This window comes from Cetorhinus maximus, chromosome 17, assembly GCF_964194155.1.
Source record: "Cetorhinus maximus chromosome 17, sCetMax3.hap1.1, whole genome shotgun sequence".
NCBI lineage: Eukaryota > Metazoa > Chordata > Chondrichthyes > Lamniformes > Cetorhinidae > Cetorhinus > Cetorhinus maximus.
In genome coordinates, this window is record NC_135895.1 from 77,741,966 (window position 1) to 77,769,731 (window position 27,766).

The 27,766-nt window shown below is 41.7% G+C and overlaps 1 protein-coding gene across 3 annotated transcripts in view; it reads right to left on the minus strand.

The window, feature by feature from the left end:
• The window catches only part of LOC144692526 (xenotropic and polytropic retrovirus receptor 1 homolog), a 337,603-nt gene that overhangs the window by 98,328 nt on the left and 211,509 nt on the right, over positions 1-27,766 (minus strand). For all 3 annotated transcript variants that reach the window (XM_078561491.1, XM_078561492.1, XM_078561493.1), the window contains exons 5-9: positions 18,249-18,398; positions 11,992-12,075; positions 9,400-9,481; positions 4,385-4,566; positions 1,502-1,681 (exon numbers count right to left, since the gene is read on the minus strand). In XM_078561491.1, the coding sequence (XP_078417617.1) occupies positions 1,502-1,681; positions 4,385-4,566; positions 9,400-9,481; positions 11,992-12,075; positions 18,249-18,398 (678 nt within the window). The remainder of the gene's footprint in view (positions 1-1,501; positions 1,682-4,384; positions 4,567-9,399; positions 9,482-11,991; positions 12,076-18,248; positions 18,399-27,766) is intronic.

A 27,766-nucleotide genomic window follows, 5' to 3' on the forward strand; every position in this document is an offset into this window, starting at 1 on the left:
ACTGAGGCAGTCCATGTTCAAATGCAGCAAGATCTGGACAATATCCAGGCTTGGGTTGGCAAGTGGCAAGCAACATTCGTGCCACACAAGTGCCAGGCAATGACCATCTCCATCAAGAGAAAAGCTGACCATCACCCCATGACATTCAATGGCATTATGATCGCTAAATCCCCCCCACTATCAATATCCTGGGGATTATCATTGACCATAAACTGAACTGGACTGGCCATATAAATACTGTGGCTACAAGAGCAGGTCAGAGGCTAGGAATTCTGCAGCGAGTAACTCAGCTTCTGACTTCCCATAGCCTGTCCACAATCTACAAGGCACAAGTCAGGGTGTGATGGAATACCCCTTGCCTGGATGAGTGTAGCTCCAACAACAATCAAGAAGCTTGACACCATCCAGGATAAAGTCGCCCGCTTGCTTGGCACCTCATCCACAAACATTCATTCCCTCCACCACACCACCTAAGCACAGTAGCAGCAGTGTGTACCATCTACCAGATGCACTGTAGAAACACAACAAGACTCCTTAGACAGCACAACTTCCAAACCCACGACCACTACCATCTAGAAGGACAAAGCCAGCAGATAGATGGGAATGCCACCGCCTGGAAGTTTCCCTCCAAGCCACTCACCATCCTGATTTGGAAATATATTGCTGTTCCTTCACTGTTGTTGGGTCAAAATCCTGGAACACCTTCCCTAACAGCACTGTGGATGTACCTACACCACAGGAACTACAGTGGTTCAAGAAAGCAGCTCACTACCACCTTAAGGACAATTAGGAATGGGCAATAAATGCTGGCCTACCCAGCAGGTCCCTCTGCTCCTGCATTTCCTTTAGAATTGTACTCTTTATTTTATGTCACCTCTCCTCATTCTTCTGACCAAAATGTATCACTTCACACTTCTCTACATTAAATTTCATCTGCCAAGTGTCCGTCCATTCCACCAGTCAGTCTATATCCTCTTGAAGTCTATCACTATCCTCCTCAAAGTTCACAATACTTCCAAGTCTTGCATCATCCTCAAATTTTGAAATTGTGCCCTGTACACCTAGGTCTAGGTTATAAATATAAATCAAAAGCAGTGGTCCTTCTATATACTATCCCCCAGTAAGAAGTAAGTGTAAGTTTTCTGTAATTCATGCTTTAATTCATGTTTGAATTAAATAATTAAACCATTGCATAATGAAATTCTAGCTATGCTAAAGGCTAATGATTCAAAATACCATATGGTTCGAAACAAAATACCTACCGGCACTAATATTTTTCACTTAAAAAAAGCATAGTTTAACTGACGTTTTGGGACTCAAGTGATTAATACATAGGAAAACAATGTAATAGTAGATTTAGAAATGATATGGCCAACGCATTTTCTTAGAGCTCCTACACCTCAAATTTTGGCACTACAAAAATGCTTTACTCCCACTGTAAAAATATATTAATCCAGATAAATGTATGAATAACTGTTGGGGAATAAACCTCTTTACTTACCAGGAGCTTTAACAGCCAGAACCTAGACTTGTAGTAGCAGGTTTTTGTGGGATTGATCAGAAACAGGAACATGAACCCATAAAGAATGAGGGGGTTGACCTGCATTGGAATTAATTTGTATGACCCATACAAACTGATGAACAGACTCAAGCCCCATAGGACACCTAGGAAGCCAGCAATCTGTAAAAAGATAAATGGTTTTATTTATTTTATACAGATACACACACATACAACAATAAGCCAATTCCCCTTCCTTATGCACTTGAAAATATGATACAATTAACATGGTCTAATCCACTATGACCCCACGTGTACATGGAATAGATGCTAGCAGGGCTGTGTGGAGAAAGGACTAAACAGTCCTCATTAAAAGAACATAGTCTTGAAGGGAACTATATCAGACCCTTATGATGTAATGATTAAGTTTAACACAACTTCTGGGACAAGGATACACAGATTTCAGCTTGGGTAAGAAAAGATGAATGTGTGAACTTTTCTCCCCTTTTAGCTTTTGCATCTCCTCGGTGTTAGCATTATTAGCACAAGGTTGCACTGTTTTAATTGGGTGGATAACCGCTGATGGGCTTAACAGTCTTTTCATATGTGACCACACTCACGTGTGCCACAGGCAGTTCCCAAAATTACCAATTTGTAAAGGAAACCACAATCTAACAATAGGAAATATGTCACCCAATAACCCTGATTAAGTGTTTCCTTGATTATGTTGCTCCATGTTTATGATCAAGACATGCATTTCATTTTTTGAACATTTACATCTTATGACAGGAATTTGAGCTTCAAATTGCCTTCTAACTATCAGGTTTAGTGAAAAAATGGGCTCCTGATATGTGGGGGTCAATAATAATATCGTATTATTTTCCACCCTCAAGTTCTCTTGCCCCTGATCTACCTGTACTTCCAGACCAAGTGGGTAATTAATTTTCCCAAAAGTGTGATTTCTCAAGGTCATCTAATTTTTCTCTAGCCCTATTTTTTTATCTGGTGCTTCAGCTTTCTCTTTAAGTGGTCACAATCTACAAGGAATTCCACTCATATTGAATCACTACGCTATGGCAGCAGGCGACACAGTTCCAAGATCCCACTTGTTGCGTTTCTCAACTCCAAGCCATCCTCTGTAGCTGCAGCAGGTTCTTTCAGTTTGGCAGATGCCAGGATATATGGAGGCTCTCCAAAAAAAGGAATGAGGACCATAATGCTCACAGATCAAAGCATTAATTGAATTTAAACCTTGACCTCACGGTAATTCTGCCTTCCCCTTTCTCTGCACATAGAAGTCCTGGGTACCTGCTACACAGAATTTATGAGGTAAGCGAGAGGGTGTTTTAGAATAACATGGGATTGGTTATATCCTGCTTTCCAGTGAGTGAAAAACCATGTCCTGCTGGAGAAAAGGGCTCTGGTGGCATTGACAGTAGTGGAAGGCTATAAAGAAGGCAAGCAAGATCACCATCCCTGGGCATGGGGCCCAGTCCCAAACAAAGGCAACTGTTGAATGCCTCCTTGGCAATTGGACAAGACCATGTGCTGCTTGGATAACTCCAATCCTTGACATTTCATTCAAGCTCTGACATTATGTCAAGTGCTGTTGAATGCTGCTTCTTCTGAGGTGGTCATGTGCTCACTGGGGTTCTACAAAAACACTCCTTTATAATGCTTGAAATGAGCCCAGAAGGAACCCATAAAAATCACAAGAAAATGTGAAAAACATTCTGAATGGGCCTGCAAAGTCTGTAAATGAAATAGCCAACACAGACTCCCAATGTTCAGGAACACATTTAAGAGAACATTTTTTCCACTGGAAACTGAACTGAGGTTAATTGAGGATGGTTATTCAGAGCTGACCCAATCTCATGTGCCTAATAAAAGATGTGTAGCTATGACTAATACAAAAACATGAGCTGAAATAAATCTTAAACATGGGAGGTATAAAATGAGATCATTATAAGCATTGTGATTATTGGCTAGGTGTACTGAACAGTTAACTGGGCTTTGTGAATGAACAGATTAAGAAACCATCACACCACTGATGGACGTGACTCCCAGGCTGTAAGGATATAAAACAGCTAAATCTCAAAACCAGACACAGAGGTGAACTGTACAGACACTAAGGGGTTAACTGTAACATACAGAGGGGTGAGCTAACCAAAACTCTGGCTCATCAGGAGACTAAAACATGGACAATGGCACAGGGCAACTGCCATTAAATCGCACAATTAGTTCCTGCCAGGGATGGAAGGAACATTCACACCTCAGTCAACCTTGAAGGCAGGTATCCCTCACCATGGGGAGGAGTTTACACCAGAAGAATTGATCATGTCCACACAGAAGTGTCTGGACCAGTGCATGAAATAAACCAAGGTAAAGAGGTGCTAATCACCGGATGATTTAGTGGAATGGTAACAGGATCTGTGCCTGTGAAAATGTGAAATGAATCACCATAAAAGCGGATCACATCAGAGAGCAGGCGCTGCAGTCAGGAGAAGGTGGAAACGGGTCATCTCCAGATCCAGGCCTACAATCAAAACCGGCAATGACCAACTGTGTGGGTGATTGTAAGTTTCAGCCAATTTGTAGAGGGGTTGGGTTGTGAGTATTTTGTAAATTTCAGTTCTTGCATCGAGGTTTGTACTGTGAGGTGTTGTTGATAATTCCAGTCGAATCAGAGGGGTTTGTACTGGGGTGGGGGGGGGGGGGGGGGTAATTTTGTGACTTCAATAAACAAATGAATCTGAGGTTGAGCCAAACCTCGTGTCCCATGTTCCTGTAACCAAAAACTATTCTAAGGGGGGATGGGAGCGGAATCTCTTATACAACTCTGAAAGTTAATATTTGCCATAGGCCTGTCAATCTGAAACGACTAACCTCAAAAAGATGCTGATGAGACAGATTGCTTCTGGGATTGAGTTCAAAGATTAGCACGTGGTTCACTCCAGCCTGCCGCCAACCGTATGTGTTGATGCCGAGCAGAAAGAGAAACTCGATCAGAAGAAATCCACCACGATAAATACGCACCAAGGGCCAAATGTTCCCCTCTTTTGATTTAGCTGGAGGATGGAGCAGAAAGTGTTAAACAGTTGAGCTGCTAAGTAGACATTAACTACCCAGACTGAACCTCAACTTTTCACATGAAGCCGCAAGGACCATCTTGACATTCATCTCTTCACTGGCAGCATTGACTATTTAACAGCTGTAAGTTAGATTATATCAAGTGAATTAAAATATATAAAATTAATTAGAAATGTAAGAAAAGACACATTTTCAAGGATAATTTTAACTGTAAAAGGTAAACAAACCTTTCTATATGCAGTCTCATAAGGAGTTGGAGAATACAGAGAAAAGGATGCACCAAACCAGAGACTGACACAGACCTCTTAGTTCTCACTTAACATTGACCATTAATCACTTGGTAGCTGGCTTTCTTCGAAAGGACTGGTGCTTAACATGAGAAAGCATATTTAAATAAGGCTGAAATGACAGCTGTAGTGAACCGTGCAATAGAATTGAAATGCATCATTGCACGAGAACCTACACTGTCTTTACTGGGCTGAATAACTTTTTCTAAACTGGTCCTTGAGCCTTCAGTCTGATTGTTCTACTTCCCTGAAGATATGTATCTGCAAACTTGCCTTTGTCCTATGCCATCTCTTTAGTCCATCCAACACACTTCTTTCTCTTTAAAAACTGCTTGAATTAATATCATCTCTCGCAAGTCCCAACTGCCATACCAATGGCCTGTGATTTCTGTAGTTATGAAGGCTATTAACTCTCAAATCATCCACTTTGAAAGTTCAGGTCTAATCAATGACCACTACTATGGTTGTCTGGCTTGACCATGCCACTGGTTACTTTTTTGCTTAAGTTTATGTACCACTGGACCTCTACTTTTCAACACTTATTTGTCATTGACTTTTGACATCTACCAAACCTTTGACTGGGTCTGGTTCCATGAATTTCTGAACAAGTCAGTGCTGTATGGTGGTCCATTAAATACACGTTTAAAGTGATCAAGTTATGTCTCTTTCTTACCGTGGTGTAATTGATGCTTCACCCTCCAATTCACTTTTTCTCGCATCTAAGGTTCAGTTCTTTCTCCATATCACCATCCTATCAGTCACTGCTTTGGTGATGAGTCTGCCCAAATTCAGGAATGTTTTCACCTAGTCCAGTTTATACATCCTCAGTGCACTGAACCAAGACTCATCACAATACAACTGCAGAATCACTAAATCTTAATTGCCTGCATATCCTTCAATTGGACATAGATCATTGTGTTTCTTTTAACTTTTTGAAGGCATGGTTACTTTATAGCTTTTGCAAACCAACAACAATTTGCATTTATATAGCGCAGAGCAAGATGCCTGAAGATAAAAACAAAAATAATAAAAACAAAAAACTGCGGATGCTGGAAATCCAAAACAAAAACAGAAACAGAAACAGAAACGGAAATACCTGGAAAAACTCAGCAGGTCTGGCAGCATCGGCGGAGAAGAGTACAGTTGACGTTTCGAGTCCTCATAACCCTTCAACAGAACAGACTGAAAAGTCACGAGCACTCGAAACATCAACTGTACTCTTCTCCGCCGATGCAGCCAGACCTGCTGAGTTTTTCCAGGTATTTCTGTTTCTGAAGATGCCTGAAGACACTGCACAGGAGCAGTGTCAGATGGCAAGGCTGCCAGTGGGCGAGCACTGAAAATCAGGGAAGTGTAGGAGGGCAGAATTGGAGGAGAATAGAGATCTGAGGGTTGCAAGAGGTTACAGTGATCAGAAGGGGCAAATCCAGCTAACAGCTATCATGCCTCACCTTTGATTACTCAACTCCTTTATTTATTAACACCCTTTGGTCTCACTATGTTTTAATCTCAGATGGAACACCAACATCCAAAGCATTGCTAAAACTACTTCAAGAAGTTTGGGTTTTCTCTTTTATACAAAACACTATTTCCTCCTCAAAAACACTTAGGTCTCTGAAAGTTTGTCCAAAATTTGAATTGTGTTCCCCTGTTAGAGGGGTCTCTGCTTGCATCTTTCTCCTGGACTGGACAATAAAAAAAGATTGGTACCCGATACTACACAACAGAGTACCTTGTCCTGCTTAGTGATAATCAATTCAACTTGATGGTGGCCCTTGGGACAAATCACAACAGCTGACAGTTGGAAGTAGTCTAGCTCAAATAGAGATTTTTTTAAAAAAAAAGTGGACTATGGGTCCTAACTTACTTCAATTGTCAGCACAATGGGAGGAACAACTGGGTTGACCATCAGGCTAAAGGAAGCAGTATCCCTTAGCGTCAACCAGGAAAACTGAAGAGATTTTGGCTTTTTCCATCAGGAAAGAAGGTGCCTGAGAGGCAATCTTAGAGGGATATACAAGATAGTAAATCGTACAGACAAAGTAAATTTATAAAATTACTTAAAATATTAACCTGTGACAAGGGGAGACAGATCAAAATAGTAAATAACAATGTTAGGCTTGATGTCACAAGATAATTCTAGATGCAAAGAATGAATCATACTTAAAATGGATTTCCAGGCAGAGTAGTGGTGGTAAAGTCTCTGGAATTCTTTAATAATCGATTAGAAATAACAATGAGGTGAACGCAAGGTCTTTTAAGATGGATGAATTAGCATAAGACAGTATTCCTCATCTGTACGCATTTTTTAAATCTCACGTTAAATGAATGATGATGCCGGGAGCAGAAATCTCCTTCCCTCAACAAGGTGGCAAAGCATTATTTCTGCAGGAGACAGTTACTTGAACTTGCACTGGAAACAATGTCAGTGATTCCTATCATTCGAATAGCTGCCAAAGCATTTCTGCACATTTCTGTTATTAGTCCCAAATGAAATCATAAGATTTTTTTTCTCTTTTGTATCTATTTTGTATGTGTACTTGGATTACTTCCTCTCATGTATCACTACCTAATTTACAAGGGGACAGGGTCAAGCCTCTCTTCCTTCCTCCCTCCCTCCCCCTCACCCCTTGCCCAACAATGCCTCCCCGTAACTGACAACAAAAATAAGGACAAATGTGGCACAGTGCAACTTGCCTCCCTCTCATACAGGAGTGTCCAGTCTCCTCTTCAACACCATGGCCAAGACCCTTCATTTATCAAGTGCCCCAATGTGGGGCATAGACCTGCTCATGGTACCATTCACACACCATGAGAGAATTGTCCCAGAACATCTGTTCCTTCTTTTATTTTAAAGGTAGTTTTGATTTTATTTCCTATTGATGTACTCTGAGAGTCTTCTGCTGGGTAATTCAAAATTCGTATATAGGATGCAAAAATATAATAAACTTTTATATATGATACCAAGATGTAGTAGTAATTTATTACTGAGATTAGCCAAAGATATTAGGGCAGGGTAAAGGCAAGGCAGTGAAAATTGATTGCAGTGAGTTTTGGTAGGCTATTCCACCAGAGATGGCACTGAAGCAAAGCTTGAACATTTCCTCACTCCATGATCACACATTTCTTATTTTGGGGTCACTGGTTGGCAATCACAAATGGTAATCCTGGTTGGTTATCCCCTCCCTAGTTCAGCAGCCCCGAGGACAACCGTTACCTCCTCCACCAACTGCTGTCTCGACTGAGAACAGCTGATTCAGCGCAGATGAGGTAATTCATCCTGGGGCTTTTTTGTCTGTTTGACTCAGTTTGGTTATTTTTACCTTGCTTCTGGTCTGTGGAGCCATGATATAAAAATCATACACCGCAGATTAGCCTTTTGATCCACAAAACTATCTTTTGGGAAGGGCAGAGAGCTACAAAAGCCACAATATAAACAGAGGATACATACTACTGACTCATTGCACTGCGTGAGAGCCTGGGCACCATAATCTTGCTGGTTATGTGGTGGGGTTTATGTAATGACAGCACAGCAGAAGCTGCACCTCCTCAATTTGCTAGCTACTCTCTGCTTTTGTTAGTGACATATTCAGAGAGTATTTCCTCCAGGAAAAGCAAGGCTGTGACGTAGATGTGAATAAGATCATGGCAATGATCCTCAGTTTAAAATGAGTGAACACTAGTCATCTTGGTAACCATTTTCTTGAAGCCTTGAAAATGCTTAAGCATCCCAATCAGCAACTACTTGACTCCAATACGAGCAGAACTGGGAGTTTGAAATGAAACAAGAAAGATGGGAAGTCTTGCACACTGAAATCTTAACCTGCATGACTTGAGAACATTACAGTATTATTGCTCACGTTTTGCATTAATTACTTTTGGGCAGAAATTTTGCTCATATTTAAAATAAGAAGTAGATCCCTCAATGGGGGGTTGGATAAAAAGTCTGCTGGGTGTGGCACTGAGTTACACAAACCATAATTTCTCTTCCCAGTGCGTGGAGAGTTAACTGATCTTAACTTGCCATTACAATTGTTCTCTGTACTATGGAGCTATGGTTGGGATAAATCATCAAGAGTTCTCACTCCTGATTCCAATCCAGCGACCCTTGCTGGAGAATGTGAGTGTGGATGTCTAGTGAGGACAGGTACATGTTCAGCTGTATAAATATTCCCACAGTTGAATAGTCAGTGGCTGAGGTATCAGAAGGTGACCAGTGCCAGTAGGGAGTACCCCTCAGAATGAGACAGCACCTTCATGGGATCAGAAGAGAAAATTAGGTGGAGGAGGAAAGCAAATAGGAAAAGGGTTTTGGTATTGACTATTTCAGTGTCAACACAGACTCATTATCTCTGAAGCAAGGTTGGCTGAGAAAGTGGACCGCCCTCCTGGCAATGCACCAATGTGAGAAACAACAGCATGTGGCATCCTAACTCCAAACAGGTAAAAAAAAAACTTAAATAGACAGAAACCCAATTCCTTTTGAACGCAGATAACTAGTGCATGAGTGGTCCTGACATTTACCTATGAGTATCAGAGCAGCAAGCAGTACAACAAAAATTCCAAAGTACATTCCCACCCTGAATATGGTCCATGCAGGGGCTGGCTGTAAGAAAAAAGAGACAATGAGGCAGATAAGACAGGGTAAAACACATTGGAACAACACTTCAACTTTTATTAAAACCAAGAAACAACTCCAGATGTTCCTAAACATAATAATCCACATGCCTAAACTCCTCTCTCAAATCTCTGTTGAGTTTTAGGAAATACAAGGCACGTTTCATCCGATTGATTTAACAAGAACAATGGGATGAATTAACCTCCTTCTTTGCTGTCATTTTGGTATCCTTGAGACACTTGTGGTGAAGAATCAAGTGCCAAACTTTGGAATGTCATACAGAAGGCAATGAAACCTGTCATATCACTGTGTTAGGAGCATGTGCCCAAGCACTGCTTAATTGCAAATTTATAGGGGAAGTTCCACTGGATCTTTTCGAAGGTACCAACACCTGCAAGAACAAAATGTAACTTAAACCTATGGAGCTCCAAGCAGTATTTACGCACACAAGCCCTGCTGTGAACCTGTGCAGCAAGAAGATCAACTAACAAGCTGAAACTGCCTTTGTGCGATTATGTAGTTGAATCACCCACATCTCTCAATTTTTGAGACTGACTCCAGTTGGAGTATTGTGTTACAGCACCTTATAAGGACTTGTACCCTTATTTTTTTTAAATTAATTTACAGGATGTGGGTGTCACTGGCTAGGTCAGTGTTTATTGCTCATCCCTAATTGCCCCTTGAGAAGGTGGTGGTGAGCCACCTTCTTGAACTGGAGGGCATTTAACAGTCAATCATATTACTGCGGATCTAGAGTCACATGTAGGCCAGACCAGGTGAGGATGGCAGATTTCCTTCCCTAAAGGAAGGAAATTGAGGGGCATTAGTGAATCAGATGAGTTTTTACGACAATCGACAATGATTTCATGGTAATCGTGAGATTTTTAATTCCAGACTTTTTTTATGAATTAAAATTCCACTGTGGCTGGGGGAGTTTCAAACCCAGATCCCCAGAGAATTACTCTGGGTCTCTGGATTACTAGTTCAGCGACAATACCACTCTGCCATCACCTCCCCTTAGTGAACAATTAGAATGGCAGCAATAAATATCTGCAGAGGAACACAAAATCGGTCATTCCATGGATTACAGCCTGATTTTTTTTACTTCTTGGAGTCAGGTTTAGATGTAGCCCAAGCCTACTGGTTAAAGGGTCCATTGGGAATGCAGTTTGGGTGATCTCAACCCAGTTCCAAATGGGTACAGAATCATAGCTCAAAACTTTACATAATTGGGAATCTCGCTCAGATCATAGCTGGTGTGGAAAATAGGAAACATAGCCAGGGGTACTCTCTAGATGCGGGGTGGCTGAGGTACAAAGTTAAGGAGAAGTAGAGGGAGCTTTATTTTGCAGGTAACTGTGCTATACTTGACCTGGGAGTGCTCAATACTAACAGCTTGCACCTTAAATTGAAATTGTGCTATTTACCAGCAAAAGAAAACAGTAAGCATTTGTATCGCACCTTCATATCAAGACATGTCAAAACACACCACAGCCAACCACGAACCTGTGAAGTGCAGTCATTCTTATATAAGCATATATGCTAGCTAGTGTGCAAACAGCAAGGTTTCATGTTCCCCAAACAGTAATGAGATAAATAACCAGTTGATCTATTTTGGTGGTGTTGGTTGAGGGATAAATGTTGATCGTTTCACTAGGAAGACTTCCCTGATCCTTTTCTCTGTAAAACTGAGCTCATTAAGAACTCTGTTGCTTTTATCCTAACTCGTGTCAAGAATTGTTCACACATCACCTCCATGATCACCGACCTACATTAGCGCCCAGTTGGCAATGCCTCAAATTTAACAATGCCATCCTAATGTTCAAATTCCTCCTCCCTATCTCTGTAACCTCTACCAACTCTCCAAGGTCTCGACATTCCTCCAATTTTGGCCTACTGTGCAGCCTCAATATCTATCATTCCTACTGATGCCTTGCCATCAGCATCTACGCCCTAAGTCCTGGAATTTACTCACTTCCCACCTCACTACCTCCTATAAGATTCTCCTTAAAACCTACCTCTTTGAGCAAGCTTTTGGTCACCTGCCCTTATATGGCTCGGAGTCAAACTTTATCTACTAATATTCCCGTGAAGCACCTTGTAATGTTTTACTACATTAAAGGCACTATATAAATGCAAGTTGTTGTAGTTGTAGCCTCAAGGGGACAGAGAGGGCCTTGGTTTAATGGCTCATCTGTGAGATGTCACCTGTAACAATAATGCACTCCCTCAGTACTGCACTGCAGTCTCAGTCTACAGTGAGGACTCAGGTCCTGGAATGGGGCATAAATCCACAACCTGCTGACTCAAGTGTGAATGCCACCGTTGGGCCAAGCGAATGCACCTTTCACCTTGAACACAAAGAAAAAAATTCACTGACAGAAAAAGCATTCAAGATATACATCACAGCACCTGACTACATCACTAGTATCATCTCTCAAAGCAAGAAACAATGAGCGAAATGAAAGCTATCTCAACTTGAAACAACTGGAACTAACCTGAGCAGCTCCCAGGGGTGGTACTCGCAACCTCTTCATGGCTTTCTGCCTGTCACCTCCTTCCAATTCTGCGGTAACAAGAGCCTATCAGAGAAAAAAAAATCAGAACTAGTTTTACCAGAACACATCAAATAAAAATTGTAGGAAACTGGTCATTAAACCTGAAGTAATTCCTAACTGGTACATATTAATTACATGTTTAAATTTATTTTTTGTAATGGCCACATTTATTGCCATCAGCAGCTGTTTTACAAATGAGCAGCTTGTTAAGCTGTGAGTGGACTTTAAGAGTTGGTCACTTGAAGCAGGACCTGAGCCAGATGTCGACATGGGCAGTTGTTGTGTTGGCCAGCAACCGTGTGAGGCAGCGGAGTGACATCAAACTCGCCCTGTCCACAGTTGAAATTAAGGTCATTTTTCTGCTGCGATTCTGCAAATCACCCGGTTTATTCAATTCAATTTCACAATCGCTATGGTAGGATTTGAACCGGTGACCTCTGGGTTGCTGGTCTAGTACTATAACTGCTAAGTACTACATTAATTTAATGCAAAATTGTACTGCTTATGAATTCAATTAATTAAATAAAATAGTCACATATCTGAAATAACGACAGCCAGATAGACTGAAATACAATTAGGTAAAATAAATTAGCATCCTGAACACTGGGAGTGTTTTCCTTAAGTGTAGAAGATTTAATAGGTGTTCAAAATTATGAATGGCTTTGATAGGGGACTAGCAACCCCAGAAAACAGGTGTAATTTAATTGGCAAAAAATTCAGAGGGGAGGGTTTTTTTCTTTATATACACAGCAAGCTGTTAGGAACTGTAATGCATTGTTTGAAAGGGTGGTGGAAGCAGATTCACTAGTAAATTTAAAAAGGGAATTGGATACATTAATGGGGAAAAATCATCCGGGGTAGGAAATGGAGATGTTTTTCCCAAAATGTTGACACTAGCATGAAGGGTCGAATGGTCTTTTTTGTGCTACATGCTTCTATAAATACTGAAGAATATATAGCAAGTTGGAGTTCTGTGATTGTGTGTGGTTTAGGGGTTTGGGTGGTGGTGGAGGTGGTCGTGATGGCAAGGGTGTCAGTGTGCTCTGCAAGTTCCAGCCAATATTTGTGCTCCTGGTAGCTAATGCAGTGACTCCAATGATGATCTCCCTCCCTCAACATCAAATTATAGAATGGTTACAGCTCAGGAAGAGGCCATTCAACTTGTTGTGCCCATGCTGGCTATCTGCAAGAGCAACTCAGCTAATCCTATTCTCTCACCCTTTCCCTGTTGCCCAGCAATTTTTCTCTCTTTAGGTGCTTATCCAATTCCTTTTTGAAAGCCACAATCGAATCTGTCTCCACCACACTCTCAGGTAGTACATTCAGATCCTAACCACTCACTATGTAAAAAAGTTCTTCATGTTGCCTTGTTCTTTTGCCATTCACCTCAAATTGCTGTCCTCTGGTTCTCAATCGTTACGTGAATGGGAACAGTTTCTTTCTATCTACTTTCCCTCAACCCCTCGATTTTGAACACTTCTATAAAATCTTCTCTCAACCATCTCATCTCTAGAACGACCCTAGCATCTCCAGTCTATCCACGTATCTTAAGTCTTTCATCTTTGAAACTATTTCCATAAATCTTTCTGCACCCTCTTGAAAGCCTTCACAACTCTCCAGGAGTGCAGTTCACAAAACTGGACACAATGCTCAAATTAAGGCCAAAAGTGTTGCATTAAGATTCATAACTTCCTTGCTTTTGTATTCCATGTCTCTTATCATCAAGCCCAGGGCTCCATACACCTCTTTGACCACTTTCTCAACCAGCCCGGCCACCTTCAACGATTTGTACACATATAACCCTAGGTCTTGCTGTTCCTGCACCTAATTGAGATTTGTACCCTTTGTCTTAAATGGCCTCTCCTCGTTCTTCCTACCAAAATGGATCACTTCATACTACTCTGCATAGCGATCCTAATACTGACTCCTGGGGAATCTCATTGTGTACTTTCCTCTAGCTTGAAAAATGGCCATTCACCACTACCCTCTGTTTATTGTCACTTACCCAACTTTGTATCCATGCTGTCACTGTTCCTTTTATTCAATAGGCTTCAACTTTGCTGACAAGCCTAGTATGTGGCAATTTATTAAACGCCTTTTGGAAGTACATGTACACCACATCAACTGCATTACCCTCATCAACCCTCTCATCAAAAAACTCAAAGCTCAATTAAGTTAGTGGAACACATTTGGCTTTAACAGGTCCATACTAGCTTCCCTTAATTAATTCACATGTCCAAGTGACTGTTAATTTTGTTCCAGATTAATGTTTCTAAAAGCATTCCTACCAGAGGTTAAACTGGCTGGCTTGCAATTGCTGGGTTTATCCTTAAATCCTGTTTTTGAACAAGGGTGTATCGTTTATAATTCTCCAGTCCTCTGGCACCACCCCTGTATCTAAGGAAGAGTGGCAGATTAGGGCCAGTGCCTCCACAATTTCCTTAATTCCTTCAACATCATCAGGTGCACCCCATCCAGTCCTGGTGGCTTATCAAATTTAAGTATAGCCAGCCTTTCTAACAGCTCCTCTTGATAATTTTTAGCCCATCTAGTACCTCAGCTATCTCCTATTTCAGTATGACTTTGGCAGCATCTTATTCCTTAGTAGACAGATGCAAAGTATTCATTTGGTATCTCGCCATGCCTTCTGTCTTCATGATTAGATCTCTTTTTGTCCCTATTTGGCCCCACCCCTCTTTTTTAATATTTATATGTCTAGAGGAGACTTTTGGAAGTGGAATGCTCCTCCTGTGCGATGTGGAAAGTCAGGGACACTTTCAGTGTCCAGGGTGACCACACGAGCAGGAAGTGTCTCCAGCTGCAGCTACTTGAAATCGGCATTTCGGAGCTGGAGCTGCAGCTGGAGTCACTGTGGAGCACCCACAAGGATGAGATCTTCATGGATAGCATGTACAGTAAGCTGGTCACACACAGGTAAAGAGTGCACAGTCAGGAAGGGAACAGGTGACCACCAGACAGAGTAAAAGCACTAGGCAGATAGTGCAAGAGTCCCCTGGGTCCATCTCCCTCTCCAACAGATTTTCCATTTTGGATACTGCTGGGAGAGAAAAAAAATGGGAAAACAATTCTGCTCGGGGATTCTATCATAAGGGGAACAGATAGGCGTTTCTGCGGCCGCAGACGTGACACTAAGATGGTATGTTGCCTCCCTAGTCAAGGATGTCACCGAGCCGCTGCAGGACATTCTGAAGGGGGAGGGTGAACAACCAGAGGTCGTGGTACATATCAGTACCAACAACTTAGGTAAAAAGAGTGATGAGGTCCTGAAAACAGAATATAGGGAGCTAGGAAATAAATTAAAAAGCAGGACCTCAAAGGTAGTAATCTCAGGATTACTCCTAGTGCCACGTGCTAGCAAGATCAGGAATAGGAGAATAGACCAGATGAATGCGTGGCTGAGGAGATGGTGTAGGAGGGAGGGATTTAGATTCCTGAGGCATTGGGACCGATTCTGGGGAAGGGGGGACCTGTACAAGCTGGACGGGTTGCCCGCCAGCGAGACCAGAATCAATATCCTTGCAGGGGTATTCACTAGTACTGTAGGGAAGGGTTTAAACTAGAGTGGCAGAGGGGATGACCTGAGCAGGGAGACAGAAGAAAGGAAAACAAAGGTAGGAATGAAAGACAGAAAAGTTGAAAATAAAAGTAGAAGGCAGAAGAAACAAGGTCTAGCAGCAAACAGGGCCATAGTACAAAAAAAATGTCAAAATGTTAAAAGGACAAGTCTAAAAGCACTGTATCTGAATGCACGGAGCACTTGCAATAAGGTAGATGAATTAATAGCACAAATAGATGTAAACGGGTACAATATGATTGCGATTACAGAGACATGGTTGCAGGGTGACCAAGGCTGGGAACTGAATATCTAAGGGTATTCAATATTTAGGAAGGACAGACAAAAACAAGGAGGTGGGGATGATGTTGTTAGTTAAGGATGAAATTAGCACAATAGTGAGAGAGGATATTGGCTCAGATAATCTAAATGAGAATCAGTCTGGGTGGAGCCAAGAAGCAACAAGGGCGGAAAACATTGGTGGGAGTGTCCAGTAGCCTCCAAATAGTCGCAGTAAGGTAGGGGGTATCATTAAACAAGAAATTAGAGGTGCGCATAACAAGGGTGCTACAATAATTATGGGTGACTTTAATCTACATATAAACTGGGCAAGCCAAATTAGCTATAATACTGTGGCACATTAATTCCTGCAGTGTGTATGAGATGGTTTTTTAGACCAGTATGTCGAGGAACCAACTAGGGAACAGGCTATCCTAGATTTGGCATTGTGCAATAAGAAGGGGTCAATTAATAATCTGGTTGTGCAGGGTCCTTTGGGGGAACAGTGACCATAACATGATAAAATTCTTCACTAGGATAGAAAGTGAATGGGCAAATACATGGCAGATGCAGTAAAACGTGGATAAGCATGAAGTTATCTACTTCTGTAGGAAAAACAGAATGACAGTATTATTTAAATGGTGATAGATTGTGAAATGTTGGCGTATAAAGGGGCCTGGGTTTCCTTGTACACCAATCACTGAAAGCAAGCATGCAGGTGCAGCAAGCAATTACGAAGGCAAATGGTATGTTGGCCTTCATTGCAAGAGGATTTGAGTACAGGAGCCAGGATGTCTTACTGCAGATGTACAGGGCCTTGGTGAGACAACACCTGGAGTAGTGTGTGCAGTTTTGGTCTCCTTACCTAAGAAAGGATATACTTGCCATAGAGGGAGTGCAGCGAAGGTTCACCAGGCTGATTCCTGGGATGGCAGGATTGTCTATTAAGAGAGATTGGGTCGACAAGGCCTGTATTCACTGGAGTTTAGAAAAATGAGGGGGGATCTCATTGAAATGTATAACATTCTGATAGGGCTGGACAGATTGGATGCAGGGATGATGTTTCCTCTGGCTGGGGGTCTAGAACCAGGGATCACAGACTCAAGATTCGGGGTAGGCCATATAGGACTGAGATGAGTGGAAACTTCTTCACTCAGAGGGTGGTGAACCTGTGGAATTCTCCTCCACAGAAGGCTGTGGAGGCCAAATCACTGAATATATTTAAGGAGGAAATAGATTTCTAGACTCTAAAGGCATCAAGGGGAATGGGGAGAGAGCGGGAGTATGGCATTGAGATAGAGGATCAGCCATGATCATATTGAATGGCGAAGTAGGCTCAAAGGGTCGAATGACGTAATCCTGCTCCAATTTTCTATGTTTCTATTTTTCTTTTATGTTAACTGCTAGTCTCTTCTCATGTTCTCACTTTGCCTCTCTGATTTCCTTTTTCACTTCCCCTCTGGACTTTCTATATTTAGACTGGTTCTCACTTGCATTATCAACCTGACATCTTTCATACACCCCTTTTCTCTGCTTCAGATTACTCTCTATCTCTTTCGTCATCCAGGGTGCTCTGGCTTTGGCTGGCCTTCCATCCCCCTCATCGTGGGAAGGTACCTTGACCGTACCTGAACCATCGCCTGTTTAAAGGAGAGACAGTTTTGCTTCCCAATCTTTCACTCCAATCTACCTGGGCCAGGTCCATTCTCAACCAAGTAAAATTGGCCCTCCCTCAAATTAAGGATTCCTACTCTAGATTGCTCCATAGCTAACCTAAACCTTCTGATATTATGATCATTGTCCTCAAAATCTTCCCCCATGATGCTTGATTCGCCTCATTCTTCAGAGCCAAAGCATACTAATCAAGAAAAGTCTCCTGAGCACACTTCAGAAACTCTTTTCCCCCTCTGCCCTTTACACTATTACTATGCAATCTATGATAGGATAATGAAAGTCCCCATTTTCACTACTCTTTTGTTCTTGCACATCTTTATAGTTTTCCTGCAAATTTGCTCCTCTATATCTTTCCCATTAGTGGGTGTCCTATGGAATACACCCAGTAGTGCAATGATACACCTATTGTTTCTTAACAATAGAGCTTGTGAACACTTGGTGTACAGGTTCACTTGAAAAGCAAGGGCACTAGAAACAGTCAGTTGCTTCAGCAGAGATTGGAAAATATTTTAGCAGGGGGGAGGAAGAGGGGTAGAAAAAAAAATTTTGTCCAAAAGAAAAATTAAGAGTTCCTGGCATTATACCTGTGGACAGAGCACTTTCGAGCACTTTCAAGAAGATTGTTGGGCCTTATTTTATCTCACTGTGTAGAATACTCTGTGTCTCTTACCTCTGTTTCACTGATTAACTGGGTGATTTTCTTGCAGGTGTAGAACGGAGCCACCTCTACGTGTGCCACTCTCCAGTCAGCGCCACGGCTTGTCTCCAGCATCTTATCATGCTTCTTCAGAATCTTTCTAAAACCGGTGAAATTCAGGTTCTGAAAGAAAGTAAAGCAGGAAGCATTTTATATTGGTAAGTCTGATATTTTTCTACGGGTCTCACATGGATATGGGTACTCTCCAGTACATGAGAGTATGTGTTGTTATAGGGCTCCTTTCTGTTTAGCTGTGTAGGTGCAAAGAGTGCTTGTGGATTTTCTTGCCATAATTATCCCATTCCTACTGCGCATCTGTTGCACATTTGTTACCTAGTCCACAATGCCTCATGACAAAAACGGCTTTTGCTGGAAAGGAATGCTGGGTGGCTTCTGCAGAACTGTTCCAAGCTGTCATCCCCACCCAACAACTTTGCTCTCCATGCTCTCCACTGCATCCAGAGCATAACGTTTTTGTAAGCACTCGCCCAAGGGTATTTTTACACAGCAAGTCGTGCCATTGATTCAATAGTGAAATTAACAGATTTTATCAGGTAAGTGCATTAAGAAGTGACGAGCAAATTAAATGGAGTTAAGGTATAGATCAACCAAGAGCTAACTGAATGGTAGAACAGGTTTGATGGGCTGAATAGTCTCCGCCTGCTCCTATGATTCTTCATGATCAATGGCATCATCAACAGCATACCTACAAGCACAGGTTGAGTTGGTTGTGGCTGAGACATCATGAAAGGTCTGAAACTTGAGGGAAAACTAACATTCATATCTCCCTTCACTGCCTCATGAACATGCTGGGCAGCTTCAGTGTGTCAGGCAGCGCATTGCAATACAACTGATTTGCTAAAGCAGTTCAACATCCAACTGGTGTTGAGTTTAAAGTATTCGTTGCAGGGTTTGGTAGCACAGTGGTTATCAGACTGCCATAAAAACTTAATGGAAATCCACTATCCTCACTCCAAACCCACAGCAATCTAGCTGACTCTCAACTGCCTCTGAAATGGTCTAGTAAGCCACTCAATCCTTTAAAACTGCTGCAAGAAAGTATATGCATCAACCTAGGCATTTGGACACAACTGAAGCACACTCAGCCCAGTTACCCAGCAAAAGCCTCCTCATTAACATCGAGGAGCTTGCGCCAAACTTGGGAAAGCTGTCCCACAGACTAGTCACACATCCAAGCTCTTCTATCAGAATCGCTAGATATGTTCTGTCCCACCAGACCCCATAAAGTCTCATGGCATCAGGTCAAACATGGGCAAAAAAACCTGTTGATTACCACTTCCTTCAGCTGATGAATCAGTACTGTATCATGGTTGAGTATGGCTTGGAAGAACACTGAGGGCAGCAAGGCACAGAATGTATTCTGGGTGGGGAGTTCAATATCCATAAAGAAGAATAGCTTGATAGCATCATTACTGACAGGACATAGCTGCCAGACTGGACCTGCAGCAGTGACAGAACCAACTTGAGTGAAGAACCAACCTAAGGAAAGAACCAACTTCATCTCATCCTCACCAATTTACCTGTCACAGTTGCATCTACACATGATGGCATTGATAGGGATGACCATCACATAGTCCTTGAGGAGACAAAGCCCTGTCTTCACAATGAGGACACCTTCCTTGGTGTTGTGTAGTACTTCCACCATGCTAGTTGGGACAGATTCACATGAGATGGAGTAGCTCAAAACTAGGTATCTATGAGGTGCTGTGGGCCAACAGCAGCGGTAGAATTGCATTCCACCACAATCTGTCGTGGTCAGATAGCCACCGAGCCAGGGGAGCAATCCTGGCTCAATGAGGAGTGCAGAAGAACATGCCAAGAGCAGCATCAGGCGTACCTGAAAACCTGTGGAGCTATAACAGACTACACATGTGCTAAACAGTGAAGGCAGCATGCTTCCAAAAGTAGAGCTAAGCAGTCCCACAATCAATAGATATGATGCCTGCCATGTCGAGTCATGAATGGTGGTGGACCATTAAACTACAAACAGAAGGTGGTGGCTCCAGGAACAACTCCATGCTCAATGTTAGTGGATTCCAGCACACGAATGCGAGGCAAGGTTGCAATGGCCATGTATGTCTTCAGCCAGAAGTGCCGAGTGGATGATCCATTTTGGCCTACACCTGAGGACTGCATCATCACAGGTGCCAGTATTCAGCCATTTAAATTCATTCCATGTGACACTAAGAAACAGTTGAGTACTCTGGAAACAGCAAAAGCTAGCACAAAGGAAGAAGTTTGTGGTTGTTGGAGGCCAATTATATCAGCTTTAGAGCATTGTTGCAGGGGTTTCCCAGGTCAGTGTCCTCGCCTCAACCATCTTCAGCAGCTTTACCTCCATAATAAAGGTCAGAAGTGAGGATGTTTGCTGATGATTGCAATGTTTAGTCCCATTTTCAATTCCTCAGCTAATCATATAATCCATGCAGTAAGACTCTGACAACACCCAGGGCACAGCTCATAAATAACATTCATGCCATACAAGTGCCAGGCATTGACCATTTCTAAGAAGAAAGAGTCTACCCACCCTCCCATGATGTTCAGTGGCATTACCATCATCAAGTCCCCCACCAACATTCTGGAGGTGGGAAGTGGGCTGTGTCACCATTGTCCAAAAACTTAATTGGGCCAGCCACATAAATACTATGGCTACAGCAGCGGGTCAGAGGTTCGGCATTTTGTGGCAAGTGACTCAACTCCTGACTCCCCAAAACCTTTCAACTGCCTGCAAGGTACAAGTCAGAAGTGTGATGGAATACTCTCCACTTGCCTGAGTGCAGCTCCAAAAACACTGAAGAAGCTTGATACCATTCAGGAGAAAGCAGCCCACTTGATCAGCACCTCACCTGAAATACTCACTCCCTCTACTAGGGGCACACAATGCTGCAATGTGTACCCACTGCCATAACTTTCCAAGGCATCTGCAACAGCAGCTTCCAAGTCCTCAATCTCTACCACCTAGAAAGACAATGGCAGGAGGCATATAGGAACACCACAACTACAAGCTCTCCTCCGAGTTATATGCCATCCTAACTTGGAAACATGTTACTGTTCCTTCATCGTCATTTTGTCAAAATCTTGCACTACATGGATTGCAGTGGCTCACCACCATCTTCTCAAGGGCTATTAGGGATGGCCAATGTCTGCCATGCCAATAACACCCACATCTCATGAATGGATAAAAAATATATCATGTGTCCAGGACTTGAAAGTACACAGTCACTGCTGAAAGTAGCAACAAGTTTCCTTTCAGAAGATGGTCGAAACTTAACTGGGTTACTGCAGCAGAGACACAAGCTGCAGTCAAGACCCTGGAACCTTTAAACCTTTAAAAAGACATATCTTCATCTGCTAGTGAATATAAGTAATTACTGTGAATGCCAAATACTGGGAGGGGTTCCACCTATTCTTTAAAAAGTACAACTATACAGACTCGCAGCAGAACATCCGTCATGTGCAAAATTAATTACTCGTACTTTTGACAGCATACAGAATATTGGCAAATAGTTTAAAAGGGAAAGTCATTTTTATTCAAAATATTCCCCAAAAATCTGTATGCAAACGTCTATATGCAAGTATAGTTGTTACCTTTAAAATAAAACTTCATAAGATTGCAAGGTAATTACACAAGAGGAAGGTGATTCGGACCATCTTAATCCATCCCTCCAGAGACAGCCTGAAGTCTTCATATTGCAGCGTCCAATTGGGTTTTATGTAAATTCAGGGTTTGTGCTTCCACTAATCTATCCGTGAGTCCATTCCAAACATAGTTACATTGTGAAGAACAACTTCCTGATATCAATCCTAAATTTGTCCTCTTGTCCTACAATTGTAATGCACTTTGAAGTCATTTCTCAGACTTACCTTGTCCACACCATTATCAATCTTACAGATCTCGCTACAAAATGGCTTCTCAATTATCTTCTTTTCAAGTTGAAAGGCCCAACTTTATCCAATCTTCCTTCGTAATTCAGACCTCTGACGTAGCAATCAGCCTCGTGGTTCTTCTCTGCACGGTCTACTTCAATGGCTCCCTTGTATCTCAGTGACCAGAATTAGATACAGTATGCGGGGTGCAGTGTGACTAGAGCATTGTATAGTTTAGTTATATCCTCCTTTGACTTTTACTCTACTGTTTGGCAATTTCATAGAATCATTGAATGCTACAGCGCAGTAGGCAGCCCACTGTCCTTGTGCCGGCCCTTCAAAAGAGCATTCCAAATTAGTCACACTCCCCTAAACCTTCCCGATATCCCTATGAATTCTTTTCCTTAAACTATTCAATTCCTTTACAAAAGTTAATATTGAATCTGCTTCTACCATCTTTTCAGGTAGTATATTCCAGAACATTCCAGAACTCACTGCTTAAAAAATATCTTCCTCATATTGTCTCAGGTTCTTTTGCTAATCACCTTAAAAGTATTGTTCAACAGTCTGTTGGTTTTGTTGACTGATGATCTGCGTTGGGTGATCCAGTCTCTTTTTTCTCTTTCTGCGGTCGGCACCTTGCACATGTCTGAATTAAATTTCATCAGCGCACTCATATTTTGCATAACACATTTTGTCATTTCTGAGCCGCCTTCCCTGATTCAATTTAGTCTAATAGCTGTGGTATCAGGTTTGTTGCTCGGTGAAGTTGCTCTGGAGATGCCACTGACAGGGAAGTGCATACAGTGACTGGGCCACTTTCCTGAGCGACAACACTGCAGCTCTGGGAGATGGAAATTGCAAAAAGGCAGCAAGTCTTCTCCCTCACTCCCAAAAAAATATACTTGCGCATTTCCACATATCCATTACTCGAGAGAGTTTCACCCCTTTGAATTCCCTATTTTTCCAGTACTTATTTTTTAGCGACAGATATTAATAAGAAACTCTGCAGAGACTGAGCTGCTACTGGTGTCCAAAGCATTGGTAGCAATGTTCCTGCAGGATTTATCAAACTGCTAGTAAACTTTCTTTGATTTACAGGAATATTCCTGGAATTGACAATTCTTTTCAAAATTTGCCGTAATTTGCTATTTATAATGAGACTGTAAATGTCTTCTTTATACCGGTGTTTACAATTTTGTTGCAAGTTGTCAATTAGTGAAATTATCCTCCTTGGTTTTTGCATATAATCTACTGTATCTGTGGAGGGAGAATCTTTTCATCATCGCTGAGCTGATTCCTACAGCACTGTGAAAGTTTCCTACACCATATGGACTGGGGTGGTTCAATATTACCTTCTCAAAGGGCATTCAGGGATAGTCTGAAACTGTTGGCCTCGCTAGCAATGTCCACAGCCCATGAATCAATAAATTAGAAGAAAAAAGTTCACAATTTTGTTGTCAATTGTATCCGTGTTATATGTTTCTCGGTTTAGTAATCCTTGCTTGCAGGTTACCTGTAAACTGTATAATTGCAGGCATCATTGTTGTATTTTTCACCATTACCTGCTCTTCTCCACTCTGCTTTTGGTTTTACTTAATACCGTAAACAGCCCTGTGCTCCCATTTCAGTTTGAACAAAGGATCTTTCCCAGAAATGTTAACATGCCATTTTTTGTTCAGTTGCTGGCAGTTTTTAAGTATTTCCTGTTTTTACTTCACTAGGATGCTGCTTGGTATGAGAAAATATTTGGGAGCTTTTCTATTGCTAGAACAATATAGTGCACAGCTAGTGCTCTGAGGACATGGGTTCAAATCCAGCCGGTGGAATTTAAATTCAGTTAATAAAATCTGCAATTATAAAGCTAGTTTCAGTGATGGTGACCATGAATCTATCATCAATTGTTGCAAAAACCCACCTGGTTCACTAATGTCATTTAGGGATAGAAATCTGCTGTCCTTACCTGATCTGGCCTACATGCGATTCCAGATCCACAGTGATGTGGTTGAAACTATCCTCAAAATTGGCCTAACAAGCCACTCAGTTCAAGGGCAATTAGGGACGGGCAACAAAATGCTGGCCACATCCCATGAAAGATTAGATAGATGGATAAAAGAAATGAGGTTGAAGAGATCTGGGAACCGGGGGTGGGAAACCATAGGTCAATATAGACAGGCTGGGTCAAATTGCCTGTTTCCATGTTGCAACTTCCACATATTTCAGATCTCCAACACTTCCAGATTTTAATTTTAGCCATACTGACGTTTTATAGGAACAGCAGTAAGCCATTTAACCCTAAGGCCTGTTCTTGCTGTTCAGTAAGATCATAACTGGAAGACAACTCCTAATGTCCAAATGCCATGGCCCCGAAAATCTGGCCCTAGGTGTCATAAATATGATGGTCACTAATAAATTTAAGAGAAACTGCTTTACTTAGAGTGTTAAGGATGTGGCACATTCAACAATTTTCCAATTGGTGGCCATAAATGCAGCCAAAGCACCTACATTACTTAGTGGACCGATCACTTTAGTCCCAAGTTAAGTACAAAAAAAATGTTTTATTCCTCTGCTACAAAAATGATTTGCCAGCTTTCCTCACAATCCCGGAGATTAAAATAACACCTAATTTAACTTATTCACATTTGTTCAGATGTCTAAATGTTTAACAAACAGAGAGATAATGGAGTCCAAAAATGATCCTACTTTGCATGCTTGAATCCTTGAGATCATGGATAGCTCACTGATCCAGTGTAAATGGTAAAATCAAATACAGTAGCCAGTAAGGGAAGGAAAAAATGCACATTTATTAAGTCTTTCAGAAGCATCTCAAAATCTTCTCCTGTTCTTTTCTGCAGCTGCTGACTTTGAAGGCACTAATGCCGCAGCTCTGCCACTACACCCAAGTGGAGGAACCAGAAGCATAGAATCTCAAAGCAGTGCAACAATGGGGAGAGGGATGTGCCCTCTGATACAAGGTTTAAAAAAAAACATCTGCAGCATTAGGAACTGTTGTATACTAACTAGGAAACAGTGTAGTAGTTGAATGCAGCAGTGACTTTATGTCATACCTATCCTTTTTCTTTTACTATCACTTATACTGGTCTGGCATCATTATTGATCTGTATTTTTCTGCAATTTATTGCTTATTCCATAGTTGTCCTTCCACTTTGCATTGAGTGACAGATCTAGGCAGTACTGGAATTGCTTACAAACAGCACTGCATAAATCCCTGTCCTCTGCAATCATTCCAATTGTTAGGAATTTATTCAGATCATAGATCTGCAGAGTTCAAGTCTCGCATTATTCACACACAGCAACATCTTGGGTCAATACTATAGTATAACTGTCACTGTCAAACCTCCATTTCTGCAATCTCAACAGATTATCAGCAACAAGCCTGAGCTAAGAATGATAAAAGGAATGCCAAGATATTGAGCTTTGAGTCACACAAGCAAGATTACACTGTTAATTGTAATTCTGAGCAACAAGCTGAAAAATGTGTTACGGACAGAATTTGAAAGGTCCCTTCCAGTCTATAATCAGGATGTTTGTATGTACTGAGTTGTATTCCTTTTCCTAATTTAAAATAAATTCCTGTGGCACGATTTTTGGTGATTTTAAAAATAAAGCGGGTTATTTATCATCACACAGTTGCCCCAGATGTTTAAAACGCATGTCTCAATCACACTGTCACGCATGTAAAGACAAGATCCAGATGAAGTTAAAGCCGTAATTATAAAAATGGAATTTATAACTCAAACTCCATGTCAATGTAGGCCTGCTGTCTTCTTAGTTGAGTTGATAATTCAGTTGGAGTGAATGCCTTTTAGAAACAAAGGATTCTCATGAAGCCTCTTGTAGGTTCTCGGGTGGACTTGGAAGCTGGAACAAGTACAGTACGTTGGCTGCATTAGAAGACTTTCAGCCTTGATGGTTCAGCAATTGCAGATGTTTCAGATGTTTATGGTGTTTCAGATGTTTTTCTCCTGGAATTGCTTTATTAAGGGTATTTTAAACTGCAGTCCCTGAAAGTTAGTTTCAGTTACATGGCTGCAGGGCTAACACTTCTGGGGCCCAGACCACCATAATACGATGGCAGTAGACAATGGTCATTCACTCTTACATCCACCCCAACTGAGCTCACATACTCTCCTTTGTTCAATATGGCACTCGGAGACCAACAGTCTAGAGATCCCATATTCCTCAAACACTGGTTCATCCTTACACAATGAAATACGCAAAGTTCACAGATGGCTGCCAAGTGCCCTTAATTCAGGTTCATGTTTAACTAAATATTGGCCATAGAATTGAATGCTGACCACAGTTTAAATGCCCATAGTCACATGTTAAGTTGCAGCCATCTTAACAGAGTTTGTGGCCTCTTTCAAAAAATGTTCTTACAGTCCATAATATCCATTATCCTCATGCTTGTACTGAGTGTGACAACCATTTTATAAGGAAATAACAATTTTACTGCTAAAAGGAACTGATAATTATGAAATTGTGATCTGAATGAACCTTCGCTATTTCTGTGGTTACTGATTCTTACAAGACCTCTAACTAGTCTCCAAATAGCTGTGTGTAAAGACATGGGCTAATTATAGTGCAATAAAAAGCCATATATGTTTGATCTATACCTTTTTTTTGAGTTTGCAGATAACCACCAGTTAGTTTACTATAAAATGAAAAAAATATCAGTCAGGGTTTTCATTCCTGGTCCTTATCCTGGAAGCCCAAGCTCATGTGGGAATATCAAGTGTGGTTGGGGTTTAGTGAGCAGATCCTGCACAGTTAAGTGCCCAGTGCCACTATATGGACTCATGTATGAGGAAGGGCCTACACAGGCAAGTTCGAAGGCTGCTGGCACTTCTGCAACTCCAGCAAGAAAACTTTAGGAAAGACTAGGATTTACTGGGGCAACAAGAAACAGAGAAACTTCTGAGCGCAATGATTTCCTTGGTCCCATTCTATTTCTTATGTGTCTGCTGCCCCTCACTGATATCATCCAAAAACAGAGTGAGGTTCCACATGTCTATGATGACACCCAAATTTACCTCACCATCATCTCTCTTGACCTCCCACAGTGTGATTTGCTATGCAGCTTATACAGCATCCAGCACTGGATGAGCAAAAATTTCCTTCAACTAATTGAAACTAATTTCACCCCTGTCCAAATATTTTGAAGACCAAAGCTATTGTCTTAATTTCCTGTCACAAACTTACTTCACTGGCCAATGATTCCATCCAGCTCCCTGGCCAGTATGAGGCTGAACCAGACATTCATAACTTGCTGCCCTACTTGACTCTGAGCTGAGCTTCTGACTCCATATCCTCTCCATCACCAAGACCTCCTGCTTCCACCTTCCATCACTGGCTCCCATTCCTACCTTAGCTCATCTGCTGTTGAAACTGTCAACCAAGCCTTTGTTACCTCTAGACTCAGCTATTCAAATACTCTCCTGACCAGCCTCACATACTGCACCCTCCATAAACTTGAGTTCATCCAAAATTATGCTACCCACATCCTAAGTGGTGCCAATTTCACCCATGATCCCTGTGCTCACTGCTCTACATTGGCTCCCAGATTGGAAACGCCTACATTT